Here is a 19,250-nt window from a genome sequence, read left to right on the forward strand (position 1 = left end):
CCCCCTGCACCTCAATCACCCTTATTTTTTAAACAAAATTATTTTGCTTTCTTTCCTTTACTTTGTTTCTTTTCTGTTTTTGGAACCTGATTTTCCTTTCTGAGGGAAAGACATGACGTTGGTGCTCGCGCAGCTCTTGCTGCATTTAGAGACAAATCCTAGTGCAGGGGCGCACTAAACATGACTGAGGAGCGAGAGGGGCCTCAGAGAACTTTCACAGATTTTTCTTTGTTTTTTTTTCTTACAACTGATGAAGCTCTAGCAACAGTTCAGTCAGGAAGACGATACGTTTTCATGCTTAGGCTGTAACTATCCTCCCCATCCTGCCATTCATTGCTTGCACACATGCTCCTACAGAGGCAAGAGTCCTTCCTAGCATTCGCTGAACACACACTGGAACAGGCTAATGAGTGTTCCCAGGTGTACGTCATTAACCCTCAGCATTCTGACATTCAATGTGAACAAATGTCAGCAGTATTTTTGAAGTCATGTGACTTTTAGGGAGAATATATTTCTGGATTGCACTTAAAACGACAAACAGGTAGGCCAAATGAAACTTTTGTGGCACTTAGCGCTCCATCACTCCTGTGAATGATTAATTTAATAATCACAGTATTTAAAGAATCTCATTATTCAGCAGTGGACACATTGGAAAGTGTAAATTATGAGGTTTCTGTCAGTATTTTTATGCTTGTGTGATAAAAACTCCTGGAGACATTAATCCAAATAAATTATATATTTATCCAAATAATGCTGAGCTCCGTTGGCGCAGGTTTCATTGAAGAGGCCCCGCCTTCACTTCCAGCAAATCATGCGCAAACAAATGTGGTATACTTGCTTACGATACACACATGCATCCTTGAACATTCTCTGAATGAAGGACTCTGTCCTCAGTAGAATTTGAAGGATCCTTGATGTTGCAACAGTCCTTTGGCAGGGGTCAATGACAGCATCTTTGACTTGCCATTCTTCATTCCTTGACTGTGAGAAACACCCTCTGTCTCTCACTGTCAGTGTTCAGGGCTGTCAGTTAAGTCATCAGCTGATCCACAGTCAACCAGTAGCACAGTAATACACCTTCTCTGTCAGCCAATCATCTTACTGCTCCTCATTTTAAAAAGCCAGTGTGTAGATTGCAGGGCTCACTTGCTCACCCCTCCCGTCGGGTAAATGACGGTGGCCTCGTAGGGACAAAAAGCCTTGCACACGAGTTTTTCAAGAGTAGGTCTGTCTAGCGACGAGGTGAATATTTATTTAGAAATCTAAGCCATGTTACGATATTGTAATGAATCCCTCACGAGCAGGAGACCAGAGGAGCGTTCGGGAAAAAGGCCTGTTTATTTGAGCAGAAACTCTGGTAACACTCCAGGGGGTAAAAGACTCCGTCCCAAACTCTGACTCTTCTAGCGTAACAGACACACTTCATAACTTTACACACATACTCGTTTACCATGCCAAGTGGGGACCCCCCACCCCTCTCTGCTCCGCCAATCTCCAGCCCGCACACTGACTGACAGCGTAGCAGGTAAACAGAGCTCAGCTGTTTATTTAGCCTAGCAATATCTCCGGACTGTAGTAGCTGCAATGGACGACTTTGAACGCGATTTTGAAGAGTTTCTTGTAGCGGACACAGACCCAGAGCCATACCTGTTTGAGCCGGAGCATACAGATGAGGAACTCCATGTGTTTGATGCTGAGCGGGTGAGAAGAGAGGCTGAATGCACAGAATGGGATTCGGTGCTACTGCTACCATCGTTGGGGAGATATATCATCAGGAGGAAAAGCGCTGCAGAGAGTGCATCACAAGGAGTGAAGTTGCGTCTTCTTTCCTCGCAGATGACGGTTCGGGTTCATTCTCTCCTGTTGCGTGGTAAATGCGGTCCATTCGCAAACTTTATAACTAAAAAAAATTTTCACTACTCTCTATCGACGAACTACTAACACTCTCTGCTGTTTCCTCCTCCTCCTTCCTTCCTTCCGCTGTCTTCGTTGGTTCATTTATACACGCGAAACGCATCCTCTGGCTGGCTGGATTGTCCGCTCGGGCTGCCGTACATACATGGCGGCGCAAGATGGCGACCTGTCTAAAGCAAGGCCCTTGCTATATATATACAGTACAGGCCAAAAGTTTGGGCACACCTTCTCATTCAATGCGTTTTCTTTATTTTCATGACTATTTACATTGTAGATTCTCACTGAAGGCATCAAAACTATGAATGAACACATGTGGAGTTATGTACTTAACAAAAAAAGGTGAAATAACTGAAAACATGTTTTATATTCTAGTTTCTTCAAAATAGCCACCCTTTGCTCTGATTACTGCTTTACACACTCTTGGCATTCTCTCCATGAGCTTCAAGAGGTAGTCACCTGAAATGGTTTCCACTTCACAGGTGTGCCTTATCAGGGTTAATTAGTGGAATTTCTTGCTTTATCAATGGGGTTGGGACCATCAGTTGTGTTGTGCAGAAGTCAGGTTAATACACAGCCGACAGCCCTATTGGACAACTGTTAAAATTCATATTATGGCAAGAACCAATCAGCTAACTAAAGAAAAACGAGGGGCCATCATTACTTTAAGAAATGAAGGTCAGTCTGTCCGGAAAATTGCAAAAACTTTAAATGTGTCCCCAAGTGGAGTCGCAAAAACCATCAAGCGCTATAACAAAACTGGCACACATGAGGACCGACCCAGGAAAGGAAGACCAAGAGTCACCTCTGCTTCTGAGGATAAGTTCATCCAAGTCACCAGCCTCAGAAATTGCAAGTTAACAGCAGCTCAGATCAGAGACCAGATGAATGCCACACAGAGTTCTAGCAGCAGACCCATCTCTGGAACAACTGTTAAGAGGAGACTGCGCGAATCAGGCCTTCATGGTCAAATAGCTGCTAGGAAACCACTGCTAAGGAGAGGCAACAAGCAGAAGAGATTTGTTTGGGCCAAGAAACACAAGGAATGGACATTAGACCAGTGGAAATCTGTGCTTTGGTCTGATGAGTCCAAATTTGAGATCTTTGGTTCCAACCGCCGTGTCTTTGTGAGACGCAGAAAAGGTGAACGGATGGATTCCACATGCCTGGTTCCCACTGTGAAGCATGGAGGAGGAGGTGTGATGGTGTGGGGGTGTTTTGCTGGTGACACTGTTGGGAATTTATTCAAAATTGAAGGCACACTGAACCAGCATGGCTACCACAGCATCCTGCAGCGACATGCCATCCCATCTGGTTTGCGTTTAGTTGGACGATCATTTATTTTTCAACAGGACAATGACCCCAAACACACTTCCAGGCTGTGTAAGGGCTATTTGACCAAGAAGGAGAGTGATGGAGTGCTGCGGCAGATGACCTGGCCTCCACAGTCACCGGACCTGAACCCAATCGAGATGGTTTGGGGTGAGCTGGACCACAGAGTGAAGGCAAAGGGGCCAACAAGTGCTAAACACCTCTGGGAACTCCTTCAAGACTGTTGGAAAACCATTTCAGGTGACTACCTCTTGAAGCTCATGGAGAGAATGCCAAGAGTGTGCAAAGCAGTAATCAGAGCAAAGGGTGGCTATTTTGAAGAAACTAGAATATAAAACATGTTTTCAGTTATTTCACCTTTTTTTGTTAAGTACATAACTCCACATGTGTTCACTCATAGTTTTGATGCCTTCAGTGAGAATCTACAATGTAAATAGTCATGAAAATAAAGAAAACGCATTGAATGAGAAGGTGTGTCCAAACTTTTGGCCTGTACTGTATATATAAAAGCATAATTATAAGGCTACGAAAACCAAACGAATTTTATTTTATAGCGATTACACACTTGTATAAACATATTAATGGGTAGAATATTCAGATTCAGATTCAGATTGACAATAAACCATGCCAAATATTACACACTGGCCCTTTAAATATGGTCCTTTCTCTGCCATAGTTCTTCCATGCTGCATCAGTGCATGCCCTCCATCTCCCCATCACCACCCAGTATCCTTGGATTCAGCCTCATTCGCTTCATCAGTCATCAGCCACTATGACCACCACCACCAGTGTCTGGACTCCATGGAGGGATTTATCTTGCTGCTGCTCAGATGCTCCTCCACCACAAAAATCCCCATCTGGTGTCTGAGCGCCAAAAACTTTTGTTGAATCTTATCAGCATAAATAATCTGTTAATCTGTACGCTCATATTCTGTATTAAACATTATCTCTACTTCATTCTTCTGTCTCTCCTGATTCAAATGTATTCAGACAATTTTAATTAAGTTATGGTACTAATTAATTAGAAATAAAAATTTGCAAATTAAACCAAACATTTCATTCCAGGCTTTTTGAGGGCCCCGCTCCCAATGGGGCTCTGACACATCAGTCCCATTTTCCCCCAGACTATGATGCTCTTCACTAGGATTAATTTCTAAACGCAGCTAAAGCCTAAAGGTGATTAAGAGAGACATAGATCAAGAGAGGAAGGGCTGGGGCCCTCAGTGACTGTTCATCGAAAGGGGCCCAGAATATTGGTGTTACGCCCCTGTCCTGCACTGAAAGGACACTGCAGTAAAAGTACATATTAATTAGAAACATGTGTCTAAAGTAAAAGTAGTGATAATTCATTGCTTTTGGGGCTGAGCTCACATCCTCTTTATTTTATTTTATTTTATTCAATTTTGTCTTATTTTATTATATTTTATTGTAAGGAATTTAGCAACCTGGGGGGACTTTATATTCTACATTTGACCTATGGCTAAGCCCCACCCTCAGACGCGATGAGCCAATCACAGTGCGTATAGCCATCCCCATACACTGGGACATTCTCTGCCTGGACGTCCATTGAAATGCATTACAGAAAGTCAGTTTGTTCGGTTTTATGAGCTTTTTCGGAGATTTGAAGTTTAAAAATGGTCAAACGGTGTGCATGGGGTACATGCAACTCTGACACAAGGTATCCTGAGAGGCTGGGCGACCAGGTGTATTTTTACACTTTAAACCACATCTCAACCGAGAAAAGTGTCTCCTTTGGATAAAGTTGTGTGGTAACGTTAGACCACAACATCAACTCAACGTGAATAAGATTAACAATGATGTCTACATCTGTTCTAAGGTAAGTCAACATTGTGTTTGAGGCAACATATTGTCACTTTGCTGGAAAGAAATATAAAGTTATCTTTAACATCTCTAGCTAACGTTAGCTAAAGTTAGTCTAACGTTAGCTCCTAGCTGCGTTGTTCATCATGTCACCTTGTTTGCTGGGAGTTCATTAGCCTATTTTGTTCTAGTTTTGTACTTTGGTGATCGTACATCATTGTTAGCTGTTGTCCAAAGGGCTCTAGTTAAGCTAACGTTAACTTCTGGAGCTTAGCTTCATTAACTTATCTGTAATGGCAGAGATAACAAAGGTTGGCAAACGTTATGCTGAATGATTCAGTGTAAATACTGTAGCACCAAACTAACGGAGAGACACTCTTGGTAAAGATGGTAAAAAGGCCGTTATCCTTTTCTCATATTCTGAGCCAAAAACCTTAACTTCAGTGGCACTTTAACTTGTTGTCTTTGATGGTGACGGCAACCAGATGCGGTTCACAAGCGTACACTGTGACCTGTAAATTTTGGCTTGTAATTTAAGCTTTTCATCGACCTTCTCAACAATAAAATGATGAATATATCCCTCCAATGCGTAGTTTAGGCTCTTTTGGTTACTTCTCAATGACATCTGATCGTTATGTCCCCAAAAATCAACAACTGCCTCTTGTGAAATGCCGTGTACTGTGACACCTGCCATAGTGCTGCTCACTGAATGTTGATAGTTTGTCCAAGTGAGTGGAGGGGGCGTGGCTTAGCCATAGGTCCATTAAAACCTTAAACATCACAGATATTTTATAAGCTGATTCCAGTATTTTGTTTAACGGGAGGCATAAATAGGTAACAGAGAGTAAGAAAGTAAACTCCCTCCACCTCCCCTTACCTTTATGTAACTTTAAGCCTTATCAAAATAGAAACGGGTGAGTGACGTAATAAACATGGAAATTAGCTAAATCAGCTGTAGCCCAAACTGTTTTTTGTAGCAGCCTGTAAACATGTTACACAGTTGGGCATTTTAACATGGGGGTCTATGGGGATTAACTTGATCTTGGAGCCAGCCTCAAGTGGCCATTAGAGGAACTGCAATTTTTATGGCAAAACAGTGTTGGCGTCATTTTTCAGCCCCGAGGTTGCCGCTTGGTTTAAAATACCTGGTTTTGGGGAAACAGTCCCTGATGGAAACGCAGCGATGTCTTTGTAAAATACAACCACATTTTTGTGACATTATGCCTGATGGAAAATCAGCCACAGGTCCATAAAAAACACCAAAGTTTGGTGCTTAAACAGTCACTGTAAACACAGCAATGACTCATTAAATTACAACCGGTTTTGTTGTCGGTTTATTCTGCTCAGCCTCAGGAAAAACAACAACAACACAGAACACAGAAATACAAAAAAATAAAATAAAATTAACAAGGCAGCTGTTTAGAAAAGGAGAGGCGGGTCACAGAGTTGGCTCTGTGAATATCCACGTTTACATTCACCACTTTTTAATTTTTCTTCCTTTTGCTGGAGGACAGGGGGCCTTAGTTTGATTCTAAAACACTTTGCCAGTTTAATTTATGATGCCACAAGGAGCGCCAGCTTAGTGTCATAAATTTAGTTTAGACCATGCTCGAGGAATAATTAGCAGCCAGAAAGCTTGGGTTCAAATTTGGAGATTTTGGCAGTCGAGGAGGGTCTCTGGTGGTTTGTAACAAGAGCTGGTGTTCTGGTACACTGTTTCTGTTTCTCTTTCCCTCTCTGTCTCTCTCAACTTTCCTTCCTGTTCTCTCGATCTGTGTCTTTCACCGCTCAGCTCCATATGAGGGCATGATGGATGAACAGAAGTGATTGGATAATATGAGGCTGTCATGGATCACACATAAAATCAACCTGATCCAGTCAATTCAACTAAACAGCTACAGGATGTGAGTAACTGTGACTGGCCAAGTAGCTGCAGCACAGACGAGGCTCACTAACAGCTTTGTGTTTGCTTTAATTGTAAAATACACCACCAGCGTAATACATCTCTGCTGCATTAACACAGTATACTGTTGTTCTTCTCTCAGCCCGTCAGTTTGTAGTGGCGCTCAGCCGGGGACTCGAGAGTATTCCCACACCTGCCCGGTGCCTCTCACCCTGGGCAACTCCAGCCCCTCTCCAGGAGTTTGGTTCCACAACCACTGCTGTGCGTAGAGGTGAGTCCAAGTCTGTATAGTTGGTACCGTTCCACCTCCCGCACCAGCTCCGGTTCCTTCCCCACCAGAGAGGTTCAGAGCCAGTCTGCGAAGCCAGGGGTCAGAACGCCTCGGTCCCTGCCCCTGCCTGCCACCCTGCACACAATGCACCGACCCCGATGCGTAGTGAGTGACGGGCCCACAAAGCGGAGGCTCCATGTGGTTTTCTTGGGCTGGCCCGCAGCACGGCAATCAGAAACTCAGCGGTCAGCGCCTGCCCTCCCCGAGGTCTGGCACAAGTTTATCAGGATTTTGTGAAGGTTTTTATATATAAAAATATAAAAATATTTGACAGAATTTCTGATCTTTATATTTGGTTCATGTAACTTTTTTCTTGATTGATACTGTCCATACTGATTCAGAGTCGTGTGTGTGGAGCCATGAAGACCAGCAACCACAGAGCAGGCTGGGTGTGTTGGTTGTTGACATTCTGGGACGCCGTGCCAACTTCAGCCTGTTACATGCATTGTCTGTTTTCAAAATACACTTCTGTTTTCACAGGAAATGTACAGTTTGCATACAGTCTCTTTCAAAATAAAAGCATGACATCCTTTGTCTTTCATATCGACACTAAGGGGGTGCTACGCACTTGATATCCACCTCCATCAGCAGTTGACGTCCCAGTCGGCGCAACCCACACAAAGGGTTTCATTTATAAAGCAATGCGTAGGATCCTTACTAAAAATGAACGTACATTCAAAAGCCAAAAATGGTGTGCACCAGAAAATATTCAACAATATCTACAGTTATGTTACCATCTCACCATCCATCCTCATTATAAATTGACACTGCTCATCTGTGTATCATACCACCATAACAGGTGCTGTCTGGCCGACTGATGGCGTATACAGACGCTGAAGGGTGCCTTGGCTTCTGCGTCACAAATTGTTGGTATTTGATGACCTGGGAGTGAGACTGGGCTCTATGAGAGCAAGTTGGACAAATCCCTAACTGTCTACTGACTAACGCAGCAAGATGTGGAGTGAAATTATGCAGGTCTGTGTCAGTCTGGCTCATCTCAAACAAGCCGACTGTTGCACCCATTCATTCTGAAAGAGCAACAGCCAAAGGTGAAACTTTACCACTCACTCAGTGACAGATATTTGGGATTATAGAAATGGCCCCCATGTTGCTTCAGTCTAGCCAGGAAATATCTACCTCGTCTATACAGTGTGATAAGGTGTTCATTTTGTAGTTCATGGTTTTAAAAAAACTGAATGGGAATATTCCTGCCATGTTTTGTTACATTTGTCATTGCTGCTGTCGGCCTGCGGTGTAGCTACAAGTGCACCCCAGTTAATATCACATGCTTCCTAAATCCCTTCGTTCCAGACCTGCCCAGAATATCACACAATATTCAGGATTTTACTTAATTGTATTTTAACTCCTCCACTTCCTTCAAACTACACTTAAATTACTTTTGAACACAAAAGTAGGTTGCATCCGCCTGCTGAACACTATCAGTCTGCATATCAGCAATGATTCAATACTGTGGAATAAGAAACCCCTGTTTTACATGTTGTACCACAGCATTTAGCAGAAGAGGTCTGACAAAGCTCCACCCTCACCGGACTCACCCGCAACAAACCAGGAAACACTTTGTTATTCTCCCTCACTGCAGAGAGACACACAGACTGAAGAAGAGACGATCAGATTCACCTTCAGACCAAACTAACAACTTCCTCTGAGTGAGTTCAGCTAAAACTCCAACACTGCTGCTTCAACCTGCTGACACTCCACACACTGAAGGTGAGTTTGACTAAAAACACCACTCAAAGTCAAAGTACATTTCAGTCAAGTTAGTAGAGGAGGGAGGGGAGCCATGACTGACTGTACTTTCTGTCTGCTGTGTTTTCAGCTTCACTCAGAGATTAAATGGCTTCCAGATCAGAGGAGGATCTCTGCTGTCCGGTCTGTCAGGACGTCTTTAGACATCCTGTTGTTCTGTCATGTGGCCACAGCTTCTGTAAAGACTGTCTGCAGAACTGGTGGAGACAGAAACCAACACGTGAGTGTCCAGTTTGTAAGACAGTATCTTCAACTGATAAACCACCGTGTAACCTGGTGTTAAAGAACCTGTGTGAGGCCTTCTTATTGGAGAGAGATCAGAGAGCTTCAGAGGCTCTCTGCAGTCTGCACTCTGAGAAACTCAAACTCTTCTGTCTGGACCATCAGCAGCCGATTTGTCTCGTCTGCAGAGATTCAGAAAAACACACCAACCACAGATTCAGACCCATCGATGAAGCTGCACGACAACACAAGAAGGAAGTTGAGGAAACTCTGGAGCCCTTAAAGGAGAAGTTAAAGGTTTGTGAACAAGTTAAAGTGAAGTGTGAACAAACAGCACAACACATGAAGGTCCAGGCCCGACGCACAGAGAGGCAGATTAAGGAGCAGTTTAAGAAGCTTCACCAGTTTCTAGAAGAGGAAGAGGAGGCCAGGATGGCTGCACTGAGGGAGGAAGAGGAGCAGAAGAGTCAGATGATGAAGGAGAAGATGGAGGCTCTGAGCAGGGAGATAGCAGCTCTTTCAGACACAGTCAGAGCCACAGAGGACGAGCTGAGAGCTGAAGACGTCTCATTCCTGCTCAACTACAAGGCTGCAGTGGACAGAGTCCAGCAGCGCCCCCTGCTGGATGATCCACAGCTGCTCTCAGGAGCTCTGATAGACGAGGCCAAACACCTGGGCAACCTGACCTTCAACATCTGGAACAAGATGAAGGACATGGTCTCCTACACTCCTCTGATTCTGGACCCAAACACTGCTTATCCAGACCTCATCCTGTCTGTAGATCTGACCAGTGTGAGACGAGGACAGAGACAGCAGCTTCCTGATAATCCAGAGAGGTTCGATAAATACTACTGTGTCCTGGGCTCTGAGGGCTTTAACTCAGGGACTCACAGCTGGGATGTCGAGGTTGGAGACAGTACAGGCTGGTTACTGGGTGTGTTAGCAGAGTCTGTCCAGAGGAAGGGAGTCATAAAGTCTGGATTATGGGTAATAGGGTTCCATGAAGGTAAATACTCAACACTGTCACTACCAGGTCCACTCACTGATCTCAGAGTGCAGAAGAAGCTCCAGAGGATCAGAGTGAATCTGGACTGGAACAGAGGAAAGCTGTCGTTCTCTGATCCTGATACTAACACACACATACACACTTTCACACACACTTTCACTGAGAGGGTGTTTCCATTCGTTTACAGTGTTTATCAACTAAAGATATTACCGCTGAAGGTCTGTGTGACAGCGGAACAGAGCAGTTAGAGATAAAGAGGATGATTATATTTATGATGTTTATTTCTTCAAGAGAAAAGTCACTGAATTTAACCTGTTATGCTGCACCTGTCCTCCTGATGACTGATTATTCCAAAGATATACTTTTTTTTGTTTCCGTTACTGTTTTTATTTGATTTTTTTTGTTTTGCTTGTTTCTATTGTCGAATTTTTTATATGTAAAATTATTTTAATTTTTGATGTTTATGTTTTTTTTTTCACCTTTTCTTTTTTTATCAATATTGTTTCATTTTAAATTGTTCATTTTTTATAATTATGTTTTGTGTGTGTGTGGAGAAATGAAAACCAGAAACCACTGTTTGGAAGCTGATGGGGTTCAAATTCAAATTTATCAGTAACTGCATGTTTGTGCACAAATCTGAACAATCATTGTTTAGATCCAACAAACTTTATTTTAAATTCTACTTTAGAAACTTTCCAAACATTAAAATCTATGTTTGATTACATGTATCAAAGGTTAAAATCATCTGTCATATGTTTAAACATCTGAAATGTTTGTACAGTTATCTGTTTGATGTAATGAAGATGATGAGTTTTCATTTAGATTCCATTAACTGTATTCTGCTGTTTGTCATTTAGTCAGAGGAGGAGCCATTTTATTTAAAGTGGACGTTTTAGTTTTAAGGTGGATGTCTCAGTTTGGGTTCAGACCTTATGTAATGTGAGTGTTGGTGATTTGCTTTGATGTATTTTAGGAATGCCACTGAAAACGCAGCAGCGGGTGGTGAAAAGATGAAATGTTTTGTGGCACAAAAGTTCAAAAACGTAGAATACTGATGGGTAGTTTATTGTCCCCCTCATTCTATAATTTGTTTATGGCATTGTTTGAAGAGAAGTTAATTTACTCTAATCATGGCTTGAGGGAGAATACAGTATATTCTAATGGAAGAGATATTTGGATGATGTGTTTTGCTTGTTTATAGCGTCTAAGACCCAGTGAAAGTTATTCTTTGCATATCTAAGCTCATGTTCTGAATTTCTGTCATTTAACATGGATTATTTGCTAATTTCCCATCTCCCAAAATGTTCATAAGCATGTGTCAAAGTTTCTCCCATCTAGTCTGGTTTTATACATCACATCTGCTGTGTTGTGTTGGGATTCACTGGACCACAGATGATTAGTCGTTTGTTAAGATCTAAACTGGACATGTGAAGACCTTTCCTCTCGGTCTTACCATCTAAAATGGTGGCCGAGGCTGCATGTTCTTTGTACTTCAAACAAAGGACAGCCATTTGTGATCACCTCTGCAGGATGCCTCACTGTTACACCTAATTGAGAGACCAGTCTTCAAACTTGATTGGGCACTACTGTGACAGTGACATGTGACTTTGTGATGTCACCAAGCTAACTTAAGGAGAAGTTTCCACTCTCCATCGCTCTTTTCTCCTGAAATTCTGAAGCACGCTCCTGCTCCAAAACTGTTGAAGAGGTAAGGCATCACACAGGATGGCCTGCTCCACCCTTTCCCCTTCTCTCAGCTTTACATGCCCACAGCAGGAGCCACAGTTTTGCTCTAAATGTGGCCTGCTCCCAGCAGACACACAACCTGATGACCAGATAAGTTAGTGTGCCAGACACAAGGTTTGCAACTAACTTTCCAACAAGGAGAACTAGGCTGAGTTAGCAGCAGATTTCTAACTCTGCAAGGATCCTGAGCAACCTGCCTCCTCGGATCTGCGCCTTTGAAACAAGGACACAACATAGACTGCTTCTGGAATCAAAGCTCTTTCCAGCCTTCAACTGCCAGCTAACAAAAGCAGCACACCACAAAGCAGCTCCTCCATCTGTTCAAGGATTGGTAACGTAACAACTGGACATAGCATTATTACAGTTGTAAAGGTAAAACAAGACTGTTTAACTTCGTCATTTGTGATTTAATGATGTTCACTGAGTTATTGTTGTGATTGTTTGCAGTAAGTTTATTGGTTAGTTGGCTTCACCAAAGCTAAGTGATGTTAGTTTGCTGATGTGTTACACAGACAGACTCTTGTATGAAACTAAACATCCTCTGTTTTAACCCAAAACCTTGTGCAACACATATCACATCATCATCTGTGGTCACTCATAGTTGAGTATGACTGTCCTCCTTGGTCCCTGTGGGTCCTCAGGTGGGCATGGAGGCCAATTCTGGACCCGATTATTCTTGTGCAGTGTGGACAGGGGAATGCACTGGTGGTGGATTTGGGTTGGGCCTGTTTGATGGTTGCTCTCCCACTTTCTGACTCTGCGCTTGTCTTGTGCAGCATAATGGAGGTAATCATTATACTGTGCAGCGCCCTCACGGACAAGGTTTCTCCTGGTCGCCCTGTCTTTTGCCATGTCTTCCCAGGCTTTAAGGACTATGTGGCACTTCTTTATGTAGGTTTTAATGTTATCCTTGTACCTCTTCTTTTGGCCTCCTTGGGCACGTTTCCCTTCAACCAGCTGGGAGTACAGGACTTGTTTTGGGAGGCGAGAGTCAGGCATGCAGATAATGTGACCAGTCCATCTGAGCTGGTTTTGGGCAATGATGGCAGTCATGGTGGGAATGTCAGCCTCCTCCAGGATGCTGGTGTTGGTGCGTTGGTCCTCCCAGCTGATCCCAAGGATTTTTCATAGGCATCTCTCATGATACACCTCAAGTGCTTTGAAGTGCCTGCTGTTTATGGTCCAGGCTTCTGATCTGTACAAAAGGGTGGGGAACACCACTGCTTTATCGACCAGGATTTTGGTCTTTGCTTGGAGCTTGCGGTTCTCAAAGGCTCTCTTTCTTAGCCTTGAGAAAGCCCCACTGGTACAGCTGAGGCGGTGGTGTATTTCATCATTAATGACAGTTGTTGAAGATAGGAGGCTGCCAAGATATGGGAAGTGGTCCACATTTTCCAGTCTGGTGTTGTCAGTGGAGATGTTTGTGGGCAGGACAGGCGTACTGCTGTTTGGTGGTGGTTGATGGAGGATTTGGGTCTTTTTTATGTTAATGGCTAGACCAAACTGTTTGTAAGCTTTTGCAAAGGCAGCCAGAGTACACTGTAGGTCCTCTTCTGAGAGGGCTACGAGGGCGTTGTCGTCCGCATACTGCAGCTCCATGATGGAAATGGTGGGGGTTTTACCTTTAGCCCTGAATCGGTTGATGTTGAGGAGTTGGCCGTTGATTCTGTACATATTTTTGACTCCCTGGATCAGATGTTTGCCTGTGTGGGGGAGGATAGCGGCAACAAAGATGGAGAACAGTGTTGGAGCAATGACATATCCCTGTTTGACTCCTGTGTCAACCCTGAAGGGTTCGGTTTCGTCTCCACTGCCACTGAGTACCATAGCTGACAGGTCACATACACATATGCTCTCTCACAATTTGGCTTTCAACATAGCTACACCCAAAGAGCTAACCCGAAGTTCCCGCTGCTTTTCCTTTGTCTTTGTCCTGGCCACAAGGTCAGGCAAAACCTCCCCCTGTCTGAAGCCATCTTTGATTTGGCCTTCAAAAAAAGTTTGTGGTTGTCAGACACACACACACACACACACACATACACACGTACAGTATACACACCCATGCTTGTATATAGTAACTAGTTAGACTTTGTGTGTTTTGTTTGCTTTGCTTTCTTTATGAATAAACACATTTGGAATTGTACCTACTGCCTGTTTAATACTGAACAATAGTGAATGAGGAGTCAACCTCTGCTATGTCAAGAACTCCGCAATCCTTTAACTTGCTGTTAATATGGTAACTTTGGTTATAGTTATTAATTTAACTGTTACTAAGAGTTTCAAATTGATAGTTAAGTGTTTCATGAGACTGATATTATTAACTGGCGATCATTTTTCCCTTTTCAGGAACAGTGCCCCACAAAGTGATTTAATGTAAATTAAGTAACATTGTAATACATAATCAATAATTATTGATAATAACTATTATTTATTTCCCATGGCCATTTTGATACTTTAATTGGAGGCCTGTTAGTAGGTCAGGTCACAACACTGGGAAGTGGTGTACACCTCTTTCAGGTCTCGTTTCCTGCGTACACAATTGTTTATAAATGAGACCACTGGACATCAACAAAAGCACATGGTTAGGTTGAGAAAAAAACATCATGATTTAACTCTACAGTGGAAGCAAACACTGGGCACCCGGGTGAAAGTCCAGGGTTTGTTGGACCCATCCACCACCATTCCTGCCCATCCTGTCGGGACTTTCCAGCTCCTTCTATTAGGTTGTTTACGGCAGCATTTCAAACTGATGCCGTTCAGCAGCGTATCATGCAACCATCCAGCCTCGTTATAAACTGACACTGCTGGTCTGCATATCATACTACCATAACAGGTGCTGTCCGGCCGACTGATGGTGTATATTACACTGCGAAAGGTTCTGTCGGGCCACCTTACAAACTGACTCCACCCAGCAGTAAATCCCACGACCATACAAGATGGCTTTTGGTGTTGGTGTTGCACGCCAAAATCCCTGACAAAGTGGCAGTATTTGACGACCTTGGAATGAGCTCAGGCTGGTGAGGTGAGGCTGTCATTTTGGTCAATCATGTTGTAACGCGTGGTTAAAATTGTGAAACCATCACAATTGGGTTTAAGCAACAGAACTACTTGGTTAGGTTAAGGAGAAAAGATAATGTTTTGGCTTAAAATGGGTATGTTCATGTTTAATATTGCTGCAGATGGGTTTTACATAGGAGTTAGGTGAAAATCTGGTGCGTCTCACACACACACTGAAGGGTGCCTTGCACAAATCGTCGGTATTTGACGACCTGGGAGTGAGACTGGGCTCTATGAGAGCAAGTTGGACAAATCCCTAACCGTCCTGCAGTTCACTCAGCAAGATGTGGAGTGAAATTATGCAGGTCTGGCTCATCTCAAACAAGTCGATTGTTGCACCCATTCATTCTGAAAGAGCAACAGCCAATGGTGAAACTTTACCACTCACTCAGTGACAGATATTTGGGATTACAGAAATGGCCCCCGCGTTGCTTCAGTCCAGCCAGGAAATATCTACCTCGTCTATACAGTGTGATAAGGTGTTCATTTTATAGTTTATGGTTTTAAAAAAAAAAACTGAATGGGAATATTCCTGCCATGTTTTGTTACATTTGTCATTGCTGCTGTCGGCCTGCAGTGTAGCTACAAGTGCACCCCAGTTAATATCACCATCAATATCCTAAATCCATTCGTTCCAGACCTGCCCAGAATATCACACAATATTCAGGATTTTACTTAATTGTATTTTAACTCCCCCATTTCCTTCAAACTACACTTAAACTACTTTTGAACACAAAGTAGGTTGCATCCGCCTGCTGAACACTATCAGTCTGCATATCAGCAATGATTCAATACTGTGGAATAAGACACACCTGTTTTACATGTTGTACCACAGCATTCAGCAGAAGAGGTGTGACAAAACTCCACCCTCACAAGACTCACCCGCAACAAACCAGGAAACACTTTGATATTCTTCCTCACTGCAGAGAGACACACAGACTGAAGAAGAGACAATCAGATTCACCTTCAGACCAAACTAACAACTTCCTCTGAGTGAGTTCAGCTAAAACTCCAACACTGCTGCTTCAACCTGCTGACACTCCACACACTGAAGGTGAGTTTGACTAAAAACACCACTCAAAGTCAAAGTACATTTCAGTCAAGTTAGTAGAGGAGGGAGGGGAGCCATGACTGACTGTACTTTCTGTCTGCTGTGTTTTCAGCTTCACTCAGAGATTAAATGGCTTCCAGATCAGAGGAGGATCTCTGCTGTCCGGTCTGTCAGGACGTCTTTAGACATCCTGTTATTCTGTCATGTAGCCACAGCTTCTGTAAAGACTGTCTGCAGAACTGGTGGAGACAGAAACCAACACGTGAGTGTCCAGTTTGTAAGACAGTATCTTCAACTGCAAAACCACCGTGTAACTTGGCGTTAAAGAACCTGTGTGAGGCCTTATTGGAGAGAGATCAGAGAGCTTCAGAGGCTCTCTGCAGTCTGCACTCTGAGAAACTCAAACTCTTCTGTCTGGACCATCAGCAGCCAGTGTGTGTCGTCTGCAGAGATTCAGAAAAACACACCAACCACAGATTCAGACCCGTCGATGAAGCTGCACGACAACACAAGAAGGAAGTTGAGGAAACTCTGGAGCCCTTAAAGGAGAAGTTAAAGGTTTGTGAACAAGTTAAAGTGGAGTGTGAACAAACAGCACAACACATGAAGGTCCAGGCCCGACGCACAGAGAGGCAGATTAAGGAGCAGTTTAAGAAGCTTCACCAGTTTCTAGAAGAGGAAGAGGAGGCCAGGATGGCTGCACTGAGGGAGGAAGAGGAGCAGAAGAGTCAGATGATGAAGGAGAAGATGGAGGCTCTGAGCAGAGAGATAGCAGCTCTTTCAGACACAGTCAGAGCCACAGAGGACGAGCTGAGAGCTGAAGACGTCTCATTCCTGCTCAACTACAAGGCTGCAGTGGACAGAGTCCAGCAGCGCCCCCTGCTGGATGATCCACAGCTGCTCTCAGGAGCTCTGATAGACGAGGCCAAACACCTGGGCAACCTGACCTTCAACATCTGGAACAAGATGAAGGACATGGTCTCCTACACTCCTCTGATTCTGGACCCAAACACTGCTGGTACGTATCTCATCCTGTCTGAAGATCTGACCAGTGTGAAACTAGGACAGAGACAGCAGCTTCCTGATAATCCAGAGAGGTTTGATAAATACTACTGTGTCCTGGGCTCTGAGGGTTTTAACTCCGGGACTCACAGCTGGGATGTCGAGGTTGGAGACAGTCCAGGCTGGTTTCTTGGTATGTTAGCAGAATCTGTCCGGAGGAGGGGACATATAGAGTCTGGATTATGGGGAATAGGGTTCCATAAAGGTAGATACCTCGCACGGGCAATTCCAGATCCACAAACTGTACTCAAAGTGCAGAAGAAGCTCCAGAGGATCAGAATGAATCTGGACTGGAACAGAGGAAAGCTGTCGTTCTCTGATCCTGATACTAACACACACATACACACTTTCACACACACTTTCACTGAGAGGATGTTTCCATACTTTAGGACTTGGGATAAACTGAAGATATTACCACTGAAGGTGTGTGTGACAGTGGAACAGAGCAGTTAGAGATAAAGAGGATGATTATATTTATGATGTTTATTTCTTTAAGAGAAAAGTCAGTGAATTTAACCTGTTAAGCTGCACCTGTCCTCCTGATGACTGATTATTCCAAAGATATACTTAATTTTGCTTCAGTGACTGTCTTTATTTGATGTTTGTTGTTTTGCCTGTTTCCATAGTCAACTTTAAATTGTAATTCTCAGCGGTGTATCCAAAGAACGAGGTAAAAACCTGAGAGACCATCTAGTTTACTCATATTTGCCTTCTCCTCAATGAGTACCAGCTTGACCTATTTTAGCACCCATCTCTCACGGCATCTGCCGCTGTGGTTGCTGCGTTCAACGTAATTATTCATACCATTGTAATAGTTTGAAACATCCCCACTAAATCTGTATTTACTTGATTACTTGTCCTTGTGGTCATTCATACGTTGGAAAGACATTAACATTTTTGAACATGATGAACTAAAAACGGTGCATTAAAGTGAAATGTGGTAGAATATGTAGTGGCTGTTGTCATTTATTATGATGACGTGATTTGCTGTAGCTCCTGTCTTGTTTTGTTAAATCTCTAAATTGTTTTTTTTTTGTTTCTTGCTCAACCTATTGGTGTGGTAATATGTGAAATTATTTCAATTTTTGATATATTTTAATTTGTTTAGCCATTTCTTTTTTATCAATATAGTTTCATTTTAAATTGCTCATTTTTTTTAATTATGTTTTGTGTGTCTGGAGCAATGAAGACCAGAAACCACTGTTTGGAAGCTGATGGGATTTAAATTCAAATTTATCAATCACTGCATGTTTCTGCACGAATCTGGACAATCATTGTTTAGATCCAACAAACTTTATTCTAGATTCTACACCAAAATATGAGCCTAACAAACATTAAAATCAATGTTTAATAACATGCATCAAAGGGTAACATTATCCAAAATGTTTGTACAGTTATCTGTTTGATGTAATGAAGATGATGAGTTTTCATTTGGCTTCCATTAACTGTATTCTGCTGTTTGTCATTTAGTCAGAGGAGGAGCCGTTTTATTTAAAGTGGATGTTTTAGTTTTAAGGTGGATGTCTCAGTTTGGGTTCAGACCTTATGTAATGTGAGTGTTGGTGATTTGCTTTGATGTATTTTAGGAATGCCACTGAAAACACTGCAGGGGGTGGTGAAAAGATGAAATGTTTTGTGGTACAAAAGTTGATTTTAAAACACAACCACTGGATTTACCATATATACTTTTTATATTCAAAAACGTAGAGTACCGATGGGTAGTTTATTGTCCCCCTTATTCTGTAATTTGTTTATGGGATTGTTTGAAGAGAAATTAATTTACTCTAATCATGGCTTGAGGGAGAATATATTCTAATGGAAGAGATATTTGGAGGATGTGTTTTGCTTGTTTATAGGGTCTAAGACCCAGTGAAAGTCATTCTTTGCATATCTAAACTAGGGATGGGCATCAGTTTTTGATTATCGATGATTGATTATTCAGGATTTTGATCGATCACAAATAAGTTTGCTCGATAGTCGCAGTGTTTCCTCTAAATGCCACAGGCCCGGCGAGCCGCCGTGCCTACGAGACCCCCTGCCG

General features: G+C 42.9%; 2 protein-coding genes across 2 annotated transcripts; both read left to right on the forward strand.

The window, feature by feature from the left end:
- Positions 1-8,899: 8,899 nt before the first annotated feature.
- On the forward strand, positions 8,900-14,098 carry LOC117256633 (nuclear factor 7, brain-like). Its single transcript, XM_033626165.2, has 2 exons — positions 8,900-9,026; positions 9,136-14,098. Exon 2 carries the CDS (start codon positions 9,153-9,155, stop codon positions 10,539-10,541), a length of 1,389 nt encoding a protein of 462 aa, XP_033482056.2. The 5' UTR covers positions 8,900-9,026; positions 9,136-9,152; the 3' UTR covers positions 10,542-14,098.
- A 1,914-nt stretch (positions 14,099-16,012) lies between these two features.
- Positions 16,013-18,157, forward strand: LOC117257273 (zinc-binding protein A33-like). Its single transcript, XM_033627345.2, has 2 exons — positions 16,013-16,150; positions 16,260-18,157. The coding sequence occupies exon 2, from the start codon at positions 16,277-16,279 to the stop codon at positions 17,660-17,662; it is 1,386 nt and encodes a 461-aa protein (XP_033483236.2). The 5' UTR covers positions 16,013-16,150; positions 16,260-16,276; the 3' UTR covers positions 17,663-18,157.
- Positions 18,158-19,250: the final 1,093 nt, after the last annotated feature.

This window comes from Epinephelus lanceolatus, chromosome 1, assembly GCF_041903045.1.
Source record: "Epinephelus lanceolatus isolate andai-2023 chromosome 1, ASM4190304v1, whole genome shotgun sequence".
Classification (NCBI taxonomy): domain Eukaryota; kingdom Metazoa; phylum Chordata; class Actinopteri; order Perciformes; family Serranidae; genus Epinephelus; species Epinephelus lanceolatus.